Source organism: Crocodylus siamensis, chromosome 2 (assembly GCF_052110815.1).
Source record: "Crocodylus siamensis isolate JL-2025a chromosome 2, ASM5211081v1, whole genome shotgun sequence".
In the NCBI taxonomy this organism is placed as follows: Eukaryota; Metazoa; Chordata; order Crocodylia; family Crocodylidae; genus Crocodylus; species Crocodylus siamensis.
Genome location: NC_143396.1, coordinates 97,207,004 through 97,221,128, shown reverse-complemented (window position 1 = coordinate 97,221,128; position 14,125 = coordinate 97,207,004). Strand labels below are relative to the sequence as shown.

At 44.3% G+C, this 14,125-nt stretch overlaps 1 protein-coding gene across 1 annotated transcript in view; it reads right to left on the bottom strand.

Moving 5' to 3' along the window:
* The window catches only part of LOC149870541 (uncharacterized), a 115,025-nt gene extending 110,340 nt beyond the window's left edge, over positions 1 to 4,685 (bottom strand). The window contains exons 1-2 of the mRNA XM_090036447.1: positions 4,369 to 4,685; positions 118 to 218 (exon numbers count right to left, since the gene is read on the bottom strand). Coding sequence (XP_089892573.1) covers positions 118 to 218; positions 4,369 to 4,522 — 255 coding nt within the window. The 5' untranslated portion in view covers positions 4,523 to 4,685. The remainder of the gene's footprint in view (positions 1 to 117; positions 219 to 4,368) is intronic.
* Positions 4,686 to 14,125: the final 9,440 nt, after the last annotated feature.

Sequence of the window (14,125 nt, the reverse complement as noted above, 5' to 3'; positions counted from 1 at the left end):
ATTTTAATGCCCGAAACATGGAGAAATATAAAACTAAGCAAAATAAATCATGCTATAAATCGGACAATTCTTCTAATTTCTGTCTCTCATTACATTTCATTATTTAAAGTTACTTACTGGAGATTTGGCTTTCGCAGCAGTTAACAGTGACATGGTAATTTCAGAGAGATAATCAAACACCAGAAAATCAAGCTTTCCTCCATAGAGAAGCTGAGGAACTAATAGAAAAAAAAATTAAATCACCATTATCTGGTAAGTCAACTTCTACTGTAAAAGTCATTGTATAAAAGAAAAAATTCAAATCAGGAAGTGATACTTCAAAACCTAAAACAACAATATAACCATGAGAATTGTGGAGCCAAATCTTGTGCATATGACCGAGTAATCTTCAGCCCAAGAAAGCATGTGTGTATAAAGGCCCGAATTAACACACAGGCAAACAAGGAACATGTCTAGGGCCCCAAGTGAAGAATGGGCCCAGTTTGGCTTACTTTATATATAAAGTGAAAAAAGTAATATAAATATATAGTATTAAGTGAGAGCCTACAACTTTGTTTGCCTAAGGGCCACTAAAGGATTAATCCAACCCTATGTGTATGTGCATTAGTCCATAAGATGCAAATCAACCCTGCCTTTTAATTTCCTCCTGTAAGCTGCCCCACTGAGATCAGTAACACTATTGTGAAAGTCAAGCCCTGACATACATGTGTGTTTGTAGAACTGGGCCTAGATACTGCTGTTATTGGGTAATGCTTCATGCAATGCTATTGCCACTACTTAGCTGTTGAAAAGAACAGTTGGAGATCTTTCTCCTGACACCTTTACTCTGAACCAATAATGGGGGATACCAGGGAGAGTAATGAATAAAGCAGTGGTTCTCAGGGTGCCTTGCAATCCTTTCAAGGGTGTCAGGGGGTGCCACACAATGTTAGCACTCTTAGGTGTGCAAATGAGATTCATAAAATAATCCCAGAGACTGCAAATAGAAATCCCTAGGTGCAGCCATTCTGAGTTCTTTCTGAAAGAAAAACTGCTCTATTATTTTTCTGTAGCCAAAAAGTAGTGAAAACTAAGAGCTAGTATTTTCAGAGAGGTTCCTGGAGTCTACCTCAGTTGCCTTGTATCTAAAAATGTTGAGACCCTTAGAGCAGTGGTCTCCAAAGTGGGGTGCACGCACCCCAGGGCGTGCACAAGACAATCCATTGAGGTGCGAGAAGAAAATATTAGAACTTCTATTTCTATTTCTATGTGTATACATATATTGGGGGGGTGCGCTCAAAAAATTTTTACTGATAGGGGTGCACGATCAAAAAAGTTTGGAGACCACTGCCTTAGAGGAGATCCCTCTAGCTCCATCTCGCTCTCCCTCTAGCATCTACTTCTGTCATGGGTGGAAATGGCCTATTTGATGAGCATTGGGAGAATGGGCCATTGTCCACCAAATAAAACTAAAAGCCCCCCTTAATCCAGGAGGCCACTATATGCACATCAAGTGATTATAGGGGACAACTAAAGAAGAAAACAAGGACAGGAGTGAAGGTCAAAGGTTCAAAGCAAGCGCACAAAGGGGGACATCAAGCAAAGTATACCAGATAATGCACTCTGGCTCTCAAATGAGTCCAGGGAGCCAGTGGACATGACTCAGTAAAACTTTGCCCAGAGATGTGAATGGACAAGGGACAGAAAAATAGCCCCAAAGCCCCTGGGGATCCCCCAGGGCAGAGGCTTCTACCTGGTCACACAGATTGCAATCTTGGCTAGGGCCAGATCTGTTTGTTGTCCCTGGACCAATGCCCACAAGGGAACACTATATACCTCCCTTATAGAGTAGCCATCACAGAGGACATTCCCGCTTTCTGCTACTCTGTCCTCTTAAAGAGAAAAATAGAGGACATAAAGGCATCCGTTTTCGTATCAATAGAGGACAGAGGACAACTGGACTGACCTCTATGATGACCACCCTACTCCCTTATGAAGGGAGGCCACTTGATAGGCAACAACAGAATGCTTGGGACAACAAAAGACAAAACAGGGACAGGAATGAGGGTGAGAGATTTAAAACTAGTGTGCCAAGGGGTGACACTAGTGTGTCATGGAGCAGAGCACACCGGACAGCACCCCATGGTCCCCAAGTGAGGCCAGAGAGCCACTGGACACTGCCCAGTGATTATCTGCCCAGAGACAGGATCTTGGCCCCACAGCCAGCTTGGCCAGGGCCAGAAGGAGGTTGACCAACAGATCCGGAGATGTGGTGGGGCTGCAGAGTACATAAAGAAAAGGGTGTAGGGAGAAGTGCAGCTAGACCCTCAGCAGCAGGTTCTGAAGGAAGTAGTGAAGGGGCTGCAGCCTGGTGAACTCCAGGCAGGCATGAGTCAGGGTGTCTCTCTTCTGGCAGAAGGGACAGGTGTTGGGGGCATCTATGAAGCATGCCAGATACATGCCTGTGCCATGGCTCTGTGGAAAAGCCACCACCTGAGGTCCCTGGCAGCTAGTGGGACCAGGGTGGTATACAGGCTTGTCCACAGGAGACCCTGGTCCTCGCCACAGGTGAAGCCAGGCTACTGAGCCAGATGGATTAGTGCAGTATTGCCAACTCTCTTGATTTTTGGCATTGTTCTTAAAGTCTACATTTTAGGGATGGGGAAAAAATTAGCTTTCTTTTATAAGTTTTTCACATTCCTGAAGCATAGACTTTAAGAACAACACCAAAAATCATGAGAGTTGGCAACACTGCTATTAATCTGACCCAGTGGCACTTAGGTTTATTTCTGGTGGTGGAAAAAGGACACCAAACACAACCACTTGGTGAAAGATGAATCCAAGGGCTTCTGTTAGGCAGGGCTGGACTGCCAGGGGGAAGTTACTGATCTGGACAGGCTAGTGGGTTCCCAGCCTCAAGGCACCACTGGGGAAACACTGGGGAAAGGTAGTGCTTGGCTGTCGCTCCTTTGCTTTGCAAAGTAACACCAGAGCTGGGGGCCACCGGGGCCAGAGTGTCGGTGATAGCGAGGATTCCCGTGCAGCCCCTAGACCGTGCAGCATGTGTGCCGCTCCACCGCAGTGTTACCAGGTGTACAATAATTATCCTACTGGTATGATAACTGCAATGCTTGTGCAATGTCTGATGAATAACAGTAAAAGTGTTCAAAAACCTATGACTGTTTTTAAGACAGTTAATTGATGCAGCGTATGCAAAACCCAAGTCACTCTCAGAGCATTTTAGCTAACTTTTGGGTTTGGGGTTTTTTTTTTAATTAATATAGTTTGTGTTCCAGGTCAAATCAGCCAAATCAGTTCCAAATCATAGGAAACTCAGCTGTTTCAAAAACTACATCGATCAAGCACGCAGAACTCAATCGTTCTAAGCACCATGTATGGCGCTACAACCCACAAACATCCTCCACCCCAGGCTCTCACCCTGGCACTTCAAATACAGGCTACCCCCAGTTAGCGCTCTTCATTGGTTCCTGAAAAAATGAGCATTAAGCAAAACCAAAAGTATTTGATGACCCAAGATGGTCACTGCAAGTGTTTTTAAAGACCCACGATGGCGACTGTGAATGTTATATAGCAAAATGTGCTGAGCACTAAGTGGGATCAGGTATCAATTTAAAATGAATGTTGTCATGAAATAGTGTTAAGCGAAACAGCATTATGTGGGGGTTGCTTGTACTCCCAACATGGGCGACTGGTGCCTCCTGTCTGGGGGGCACCAGATTGCTGTGGGGGGGATAGTAGCTGATCACTGACTGGAGGGGGCATTCCCCAGCAGACAATCCCCAAGCCAGTGGCAAAACTGGAAATGCATTTCCGGTGGCACTTCCAGTTTTACGGCTGGAGCTCCCGGGGTTTGCACAGCCAATCTCAACGGGTGCACATGCACCCGCATGCACCCCCCATGCATCCCCAATGACTCCCAAATCCATTGGCAAGCATTCTATGTGCAGCCCGGAGATCTTGGGATCCGGACGCCCCTGCTAAATCTTAGCCTGCAAAGGGCTGAGAAGCAATAATCCAACTTTTGTGTTTGCTACCAACCCTTTCTTATGACTGCTTGCCCCAAAAAAGATGCTTCAACTTGGATGACCCCATTGTCACTCCCTGCCCAGTTAAGAGCGAGGAGCAACCAAAAGTAAATCAGAGGCCGACTTCTTTACGTACTTATCTGCACACTTTTTCAGTGCACCAGAGTTGGGTTGGATTTTTTTTTCAGCAAATCGGTCATTTGGACCAGCCAACAGGATCATTTCTATATTTAAGACCTGGCATTGCCGCTCCGCAGCGTCCCAAGCCCCTCGGGGCGCGGCCCCCGAGGCACGAGCCCGGCAGAGGGCGGCCGCGAGCGCTGCCCACAGGCCCCGGCCCTACCTGAGGCCGCCGTGTCTCCCCAGAAGCCCGAGGCGCAGCCGATCCTCACAGCGGCGGGCGGCGACGGTGGGCAGGCCCCGGCGGTCTGCGCGCTCCAGGCGCGGCGGCCCGGAGCCCGCAGCCCGCGGAGCCCCAGCAGCGCGGCGCGGCTCATGGTGTTTCCGCCGCTGGCGGGGCTGGGGCTGGGGCCGGGGCCAGGCCAGGCCGGGCTGGGCTCCGGGGGCGGAGAGGGGGGCGGTGACTCAGCCGCGGGCTCGATCCGCCTCCCCAGCGCGGGCTGCTCGGCCGCGGCTCCCTGCTGCTGGCCTGCACCTCAGCTCCCTCTGGAGCGCGCTCCGCCGTCCAGCCAGTGGGGCGCCCCGAGGCTCTGCACAGGCTCCTCCATCGCCGCTGCCCTGCTGCCACATTTCCAGACCCGAGAGGAGCCGGGTAGCGGGCCGCCACATGGGGCGCCCCGAGGTGCGGCCCAGGCCGAGGCGGCGGGGGGCCCACTGTGGGCGCGCAGGGCCGGGCTGAGGCATTGGGGTCTGCTCCTGCCAGGGCCTAGGGTGGCCCTCGGAGGACAGTCAGGTGTTCTGCTGGTCTGTCCTGTGTTAATACGAAACCCCATACCTCTGTGTCCTAGATTTTTCTCTTGAAGAGAGAAAATAGAGGACATAAAGCTGTCCGGTTTCATATCAATAGAGGACAACCGGGCTGTCCTCTGAGATGGCCACCCTATGCCAGGCTGAGGCAGTACGGGGCCCAGCCTAGGGGTACAGGCCTGGGCTGGACTTGTGGGCCCAACCTAAGGGCACCCATCCTAGCCTAGACTCGAGGGGCATGGGCCTGGGCTGGACTTGTGGAGCCCAATTTAGGGGCATAGTCCTGCACTGGGTTTACTGAGCCAAGGCAGCACAGGGTGCGGCTGGGCCGTTTAGGAACCAACCTGAGCGCTCTGAGGGATTCAGCCCATAGACCAGCCCCACTTGACTCAACCAGCTGGCAGGGCCATGTGTTTGAACACCACTGTGCTAAAGCATTCCCCAAGTATACTGGTCATGGGGAGGGAATAAAGGAATGGGTTTGATTGGGAATCTTGTTTCCAAAAAGACTGATTTCTTGAAACCAACATTTTTTGTGGGACTGGGTGCCAGATTTCACAGGAAAGGTTTCTCAGCTGTAGGCTGTAACTGGTCTAAATGAGAGGATTTTTCTCTCATTTCTGCCACCTGTCTGGGCTCAACCCCTGTCCTGAAGTAGGCAACACAGGGATTTGAATATAGGACTTCTAATGGGCCCAAGCCTCAGGCTAGTGACCACTTCAAGAAGGGTTTTCCTTAATGTTACCATTAAGTACAAATAATTAAATGTTTATTAAAGCAGGGTTTTGAACCTTGGTCTCCCACATGCTAGGTCACTTGCATGCAAGGGTTTTATAGAAGACCTTGTCTTGGGTTTGTTCCAGAACAACTTTGAAATCTTGGAAGATTTTTGAGAGAGTGCTCAGCTCTGTGTGGGCTGTATTAGCCAAGCAGTTTACGGCCCTTGGATAACTAGCCTGTTTCACATTTCTTCAGTTAGTTTCACTTCCCAGTTTCCATGCACAAACACAGTAATATACTTAATTTTTTAATAATGCAAGTGAATGGAAAAAATATTACTGTAAAAAATCTGTTTTTTCTGCTATCCAGTGTAATATTTGTGCCCTTCAGAAATAAAAGTTTGTATTAGCTCCCCCCTCTAGGTGATGTTCCCTATTTGCAGATGGTAAACTGAGAGAGGGTTTGTTTGCATAGAGAACTTAAGCAATGGGTGTTAATTGAAAACAGGATAGATATTCTTGATTAATGCCCTGTGTAAACAAAACCCCAGCTAATTTGTCTAAAGTCATGGGAAGCTATGCTATGACAATAACTGACTCCAAAGCACTGTCACCCTAGTCCAATGCAGAAACCACAGGCCCCTATACATAAGCAGCAAAGCTGCTCTGATGCGCTGTAAGTACAGCGCGTCAGAGCAGGCTCCATTAAACGAGTCTGCTGAAGCATGGTAATGACTGCACTCCAACAGACTCCAGCGTCTCATGTATCAGCGTCCCCACACTTAAAAATGGTGGCAGAAGCATTTTAGCTAAAGCTTGCTCAGGGCATTTTAATGAGAATGGCTTTCAGAGCCACTCCACTTAAAGTGCCTCCCTCCCCACTTCCTGAACACATGTATAAAAAAGGTCAACCTTAAAATCAACTTTTTTTCCTAAACTTTACATTTTCTCTTTTCTTATTGTGAGCCACCCTGAGCTTTTGTTAAAGGACCGCATATAAATGGAATAAATAAATTTATGCCAGGCCATGAAATATTAAGAAAAGTGATTTATTTTGTGTCTTGGTTGGTAGTGAAGCTGAAAAACAATTGCAAGGAAATAATGATGAGAACTTGTTTTTATTGGAGTACAACATTGCCATGTGGAAAATATTTAAATTAAAATGTCTTTAAAATTATTTATAATGTGTTTGAAAACCTGATGGAGATCTAAGAGGCTATATAACATGCCTCTACGAAACTACACAACTGAGGAAAGGTGGAAAATATGTAATTATACCTGACTCTTAGAACTTAATTGCACAGTTGATTTTCTAAGGTTCAAAATTTTCCTTGCTGAAAATTATTTTTAAGGGGAAAAGGCATGCATTTGTTCTTGATTATTCAGTACCAGCCACTACAGTTTAAAATGGAAAAAAGTGGTAATATTAGAAACCTCAAAAACGCCACATTGAGCCCTTTTATAGAACGATAATGGAAAATGTAGCATAAAACAAACTCCAGTGCCAGTGGTAACTGCAGACTCTTAACTGCCAGTGTTCTGCATACTTCTTAGTACACAAGCAGGAGTTTTACTAATTTGGATGGACTTAGTTGTTTCAACTCATTATCAGGTACTTAAGCCTTAACCCCACAAGACTGTCTATCACAACAGTTCTTTCCTTCCAGATTCGGGGTTTATATCCAACACATTGACACCAGTATAAATAAGGAGCAGAGACAAAGTTCAGCTTTATACTGAACTTGGCATACAATTAAGTTATGTGATGTATATGCTGCCCTTCCCAAGAAAGGCTCAGGCAGTCTACAGCAAGGAAAGCAGAACAACTTAAAATGGCAACTAGAGCAAATACAATAACAAAATAGCAGCAAGATAACAGAGACCCGCTATTATAATGGCATGTGTCATGTCTCCTGAGGTAGTTGTTTCCTGCATGCAGGAAGGCTATTACCTGTTTTTCCAGCACCTTATGGTGAAGTACAGTAATAGTGCCTAGTCTGCATAGCTACAATCAGATCGCTCTGTAATTGTGTAATTCAGGAGTAATTTATATTGGTGTATAAAACCTTAAAAATATTTGAAAAATGTTAGTCATGCTCAAATAAGGAAAACAAACTCTTGACAAAGTAAATGTAAAACTATAATGAAGATTGGTCAGAGGAAAAAATGGAGGATCATTTTGCCAAAGGCGTAGAACCTAATACATCTTTTCCAGTACACTGGTAGTAGGAAGCCCGCCATAGTCAGTGGGCATGTCTACATGTGCAATTCATTTGAAGTCGGCTTATTGCATAGTAAGAATACAGCACAGTAAGCTTACTGGGGACCATGTCTACATGTGCTCCCTCTTGGGAGCAGATTTGCTGCCATCCTGCTCTGCTCCCTGCAGCAGCCAGGGGGAGTTCCAGGCTCCTCCTGGGTGCTAGCCCAGGGGCTGGCAGGAAGACCGCTGCTTCCTGGCCCCGTGTACATTGGGAGAGGTCTTAATGTGAATGGGATGGAAGAGCTGCTGCTGCAGAGTTCTCCTGCCCTGTGCACATGGGAACAAGCTCTGTGCTCAGCAGGGCTTCTGCATGGCTGGCCAAGATCTGTCTCCATCTAAGGCAGGTCCCAGCCACCCCCAGTCTACATCTCTCCCTCACATCTGTTTCCCAGTCCTGTGCCCTGATCTGGGGAATGAAGCTGGGAAGAGTCCCCCACAGCTCTGGGAAAACGCTGTAGGGGAGGGGCAGGTCCCAGCCTCCTACTCCGATCCACTGGTGGGGCAGCTAGCAGCGAGCACCCAGCTGAATGGGGAATCTCTCCCCCAGCCAGGGGCAGTCGGGAGCTGTCCCACCCATGTCCTACTTGCTGCTAGCTGCCCCACTGGAGGATTGGGGTGCAGGTCTGGGACCTCTCTGCGCAACCTAGGCCTGGCTGAGAAGTGTCCCAGGACCAGGGCCAGGTCCCAGCAAGCTCCAGGCTATGCACGGAGCTCTCCCTGGGAACTCCCAGCCCCAGCTCCATGAGTGGACCGGTGGCTGGGATATTGCTTCTTGCCCTCAGGAGCTGGCAGGGCAAGGGAACATTGTCCCAGCCCGGGGTCTGAACTCAGAGCACACCCTAGCAGCAGGACAACTTTGAAACCTGCTGGGGTGGGCTTCTGCTGCCTGACTAGTAGCTAATTAAACACAGAGGAGGCCAGTTTACTGCTCAGTACGCATCTGCACATGTAGACAGTGATGCTTACTTAGCAGTAAATTGGTCTACTGTGCAGTAAAGCATCTTATGTAGACACACCCAGTGGGACCATTAGATGACTGAGATGAAAAGATGCAGTCTGGGAAATCAGACCAGAAATCAAAAAAGCTAAGTGTCTATATGATCATAGCATGTTATTATATTTAGTAATGAAAGTTCACCCTGAAAAACCACCATTTTGATACAAACTTGCCAGCCACTCAGCAATACAGACAGTCATATTCCAAAGTAGAACACATTGCAACCATTTAGTGTAGTGGTGAGAAATGCATGGATATTGTAATGAAGTCTACATTAGATAGAAAAGGTCACAGACCTTGTGGCCATATTCAGATGTAGTGTTTGGTCTTGGCTATTATCTGACACACTATAATTATCTGAGGATCTAACAAGAGTTTATTCACCTTAAAAGTTATTCGCATCTGTGGCTGAGAAATACCGAAGAGAAAGGCTAGTCACTAAAACTAAAATGCACTAATTTCATAGAATATGAAAATAATCAGGGATGACATTCTGTCCCCACTGAAATCAATGGCAAAACTCCCACAGATTTTAATAGGTCAGGATACCACACCAAGAATGAGACTTTCTGGAATTTAAAATGTACGCTTAACCCAAGTGGAGGATGTTAATATTGTATTCACTATCCTGGCCAATAGATGGCTGTGTTGCACCATCTACTATATCATGACTTACAAAATCTTTACTCAGCCTCAGAAAGCTGCATCCTTGTTATACCAGTAACTGTCAGTTATTCAAGTCAGGATCAGATTGTTTCTGATATGTGAGGGTAGAGTTGAAGTAATGGGCTAAAAGGTTATGGTTCTGAAGGAGCAGAATTGTGGTCTCCTGACTCCCAGTTCTGTGCCCAAGCCACTAGTTTAGTTGTTCTCCATCTTCCGGGGCTTGCAACTACTCCTTTAGATGATTTATAACCCTACTTCCAATGCAGGCCTGACTTTTCTAGTTGAATTGCCATCGAGCTTACAAATTCAACTGTAAGTGCCACAGCCCAAACTGGGATCATAATCCCTAGTTTGAGAATTGAGCCACATCATAGTGCTGCATGAAAAGTTTCATTTTGAAAATAATGCCCTTCAAAAAGGCATTGTCTTTGCGACAAGTATACTGGTTTGGATTGTAACTGGCATGCAGCTTGGACAACCACTGAACTTTCAGCTGCTATAGATTAGCATGTTTGTTTACAATTTTTAAGCTACTTAAGAGATGTTTTCATGCAGGACAAGGGAAACATTACCCCATTTCAGATTCAGGATTTGAGTCTTTACATGAATCACTTAAGACAGGGGTATGAAAGCCAGCTTCTTGAGCCAAATTTGGAGCACAGGGCTACTCATGGTTTGGATCCAGGTGCCTTCGTGGCAGCAGTGTGTGCAGTGTCAGGGAGCTGCAGGGATCAGTGCAACTGTTGATCACCTCTTGCCACTGACCTGTATGGTCAATAAGGCTTTATGCTTCAGATTTGCATGGTGGGCCCTGTCCCTGATCACCCTATCCCGAAATTCCTGTCCCCTGTTGGAGACCCACAGGCCCAGGACATGACTCCACAGGCCAGATCCAGCCTGTGGACTGTACGTCTGACACTCCTGACTTAAAACTTCAGAAGAAGTAACACTGCACATAGAAGACATTAGATGGTGCTACATGGCTATTTTTGAAGCCCAATAGTAACTGCTTGGTTAGGAAAATAGCAGTGATATATAACACATGCAAGTGCTGGTAGTGGTAAGAGACATACCTCTATTTGTAGTTATAGTCAAACAGCATGGGTCAACATCACTCATGTCTAACAGGAGTCAATAGCCATTGGCTCTACCAGCTAAAACACAGGTTTTATTCTAAATTAAAATATGGACCACCTTTCCCACTAACTTTTGAGAGAGAAAAATCTATTTGGCTAAAAGATATTTTCTGGGATAGTCAATAAGCATGCTACTTTCATGCTGCATAATTTATAAGAAATATTGTTTTTCTCACACTTAAAAACTTCTCTATTTTTTGTCTATAAATCGAAACACATTGACGTATATCTTCAAAACGGTTTCACTGATTTGTTTATAGTGACTCATGTTCATATTTGCTTTCATCTTTTCAGAGTCAGTCTTTTATCAATTAGAGCCACTCCTGTATTTATCTTCGTGTGGCTTGCACTTCATACCACCACTGACTGAGCTCCACAGAAGTCAACAACAATAAACAGTGAAATCTCCATGTTAGTTGCAATAACTTTGTAAATAACTTTTGTCATGAAAATCAGTAAAAAATTTACCCTGTCTGCAATAGTAGTTCACAAGAAATACTACAGTATATAAATTATAGATTGACTGTTGCGGAATAGAGAAACTATAGAATAATTGGTACAGATCATAGTAAAAATCCCCAGCTGTTTCAACAGGTTCAACTTTTGGTATTTCAAAAGCTATCTAACAGAAATATAGAGGCATTTATAAACATGAAATATCTAGAAACATCAAGACAATAACTTCATGTCCTAAAATACATGAAGTTAAAGCAATATTATTACATAATGCTGTACACAACTGACAACATTGCAGCATCCGTTATGTATGATGATTCCCTGGTTTGTCATTCACTGAAGATTCTACCCAAATATTATTTTCCATAAAAATCACTACTTAAGTTACTACTATTAAAATCACTATGTTAATTTTAGCTCCTTTGAAATTTAGGGGGAAAATAATAGGATCCATTATTCAAAATACATGCACATGTCAAGGCTTCAATGGAAGCTTAATCATGGAATCCACTAAGTTTTCCTGGATACTGATGAAGCAAAAGCAAAGGCTAGGCTACTGATTGGTGGAACCATCTATTTTTGTGTGTGAGAAGCAGCAGAAACACAGCAGGACACAGAGAATGAGCAAAGCACAGACATGGAAGCTTTGGGGGAAAGATAGCTTTTGGGTATAGTACTGGCTGAAAGAGGCTTGGAACTGTGAGCAAAGCAGCTGTCTACTTTGGTTTGATTCCTTCTGCACCCAGGGAAATAGGACTTTGTATAATCTTTGTAAATAAACAGGAGTGCATAAAAATGCCTAACTCCATCAGCAATTTACCTTCTACTAGAAACAATCTGCTAATCACTTGGATCAGAAAAAGGAAACCTAAATCTTGATTTTTTTTAAAAAAGGATAGTCAGTGTTCCTTATTGAAGAAAGTATAAGAAAACATCTTCAGCTTGTTTTTCTGGGATTCTTGTTAAGCTTGCAACATTCATCTCTGTTGACTGCTGAAAGTTGTTCCACAAACCTAATTTTCAGTATCATACGCAGTAAATGTTGCTGTCTTCCTTTAGTGCTATCAGCCTGTTCCTATCTTAGACCACTATATCAGTAGTTATTAACAAATAGTAGTTTATTGTAGACTCTGGCCTCAAGTAATTACAAAATATTCAGCAAATATTTGAATTTATTATTTATCTTACCCTTGCAAATTAGTGAACATTTGTGTTTAACAAATGGAGTTCACTGCTCTTCCACTCAAGGTAAAGTATACACTGCAATCTCTCTTTTGAAGATAGTCTAAGAACTAACCCCTTCTAAATGAATCAACTGTCTAAATGTTCTTTGTAAATCAATATGAGACAGAATTTGAAATATAGCACGTTAAAACAAAATAAAAACTAAGCTACCATATATTAAAAAGTCCATACCAATGTTGAAATTGTTCTCAAGACTGTTTTGTATAGGAACATTAACACACCCAAATTCAACACTGTTACATGCTTAGTACCCTAGACAAACCTCAGCTATAACAAAGCAATAAGATGCTCAATCTTTTGTAAGCATAAACTATATTGACCATTTTGGTTTATATAACAGTTATTTTGTTATTAAACGTATATTCTCTCAATTTCTTTGGACTTTAATCATATTTAAAGAAAAATACTAATATTGTTTGTTACATGAATTGACAGATGGTAAGAATGAAGAGCGTGAGGGGACTTTTAAAAACAGGTTATTGATAACAATGAACATGAGTTCTCCATGTTTCTCCCCCTCACCTCCATGGATGTGGGGGGTGTGGAATCTCTGACAAGCAACAGCTTATCATGAAGTATGCTATCAGCACCGTAAATAAAGAGATGACTCAATTTTTTTTTAAATGTGCGGCTCTGAGAGTAGAATGGTTTAAACAGTGACTATATTTATCAGAGTACGGATATGGGAACATAGCCCGTGTATGACAAGCTGCTTAAACTGACAGTGTTTAGTTAAGTAAGATGTACTGTCCTTGTAGTACACAGAGTGACACCTAAACCTAATCTGTTCTTCTGCAGTAGAGATCAAAATGTCATGTATGTAGCTGGCTTTGCTTCATGCTGGAACTCTTGTTAATTGCACTAGGATGCACTTGCATTGATGGTGATGCAACCCTTAGGCTCTTATCTTTCATATCTGTGGTGCTTCACCTGGATGTTATGGTTTTCTTATGGATATCTAAATTGTAGAATCATATTCAATTATTATTGTAATAGAGAATGACAGGAGTTGTACTCATTTAATACATGAAATTTAAATAATTGTTTCCTAAGAATTAAGACTGTGAATTATGGATTTTGCCATTCTGTTGACCAGACTTTAAATTGGGGTTGGCAACATATGGCCTGAGGGCCAATCCAGCCCCCAGAGCCATGGGATCTGGTCTGGAGGGCCAGGCAGCCAAGGAGCTGAGCTGGAGCTAAGCAGCTTTCAGTTGTACCCACGTTGCTGCTATAACTTTCTGCCTTCCCAGCTCCCACCCATAGCCAGGTGGTTTCAACAATTCAGCAGCAGCAGGGGGCTTTTCCTGTGTCCACTCTCCCTGGCTGCATCATGGGTGCAGCTTCCAGCTTGACAGCTTCTAGCTGTGCCTTTGCTGCATCTGTGGGGAGTGGGGAGAAGTGTCAGCATAAATGCAATTTGCAGATACCTGATCTTGGCATAATTCTCCATGGTCTGTGCGTGCACTACTGCTGGGGAGCAAACAAAAATCCTTTCCCATTGATAAACACCACCAAACCCACCTGGCCCATGTGGAGCTGGGTTGTTCTGACCAGCGGTTTGTAAAAGGTTGTCAACCCCTCTTCTACATCAGAATAAAAGTAATGGAGCTCTGATTACACCAGCAAAAGATTGGGCCTTAATTGAGTTCCATAAAGAAGAAAACTTGGCCTCTAACATTTCTTTAGCC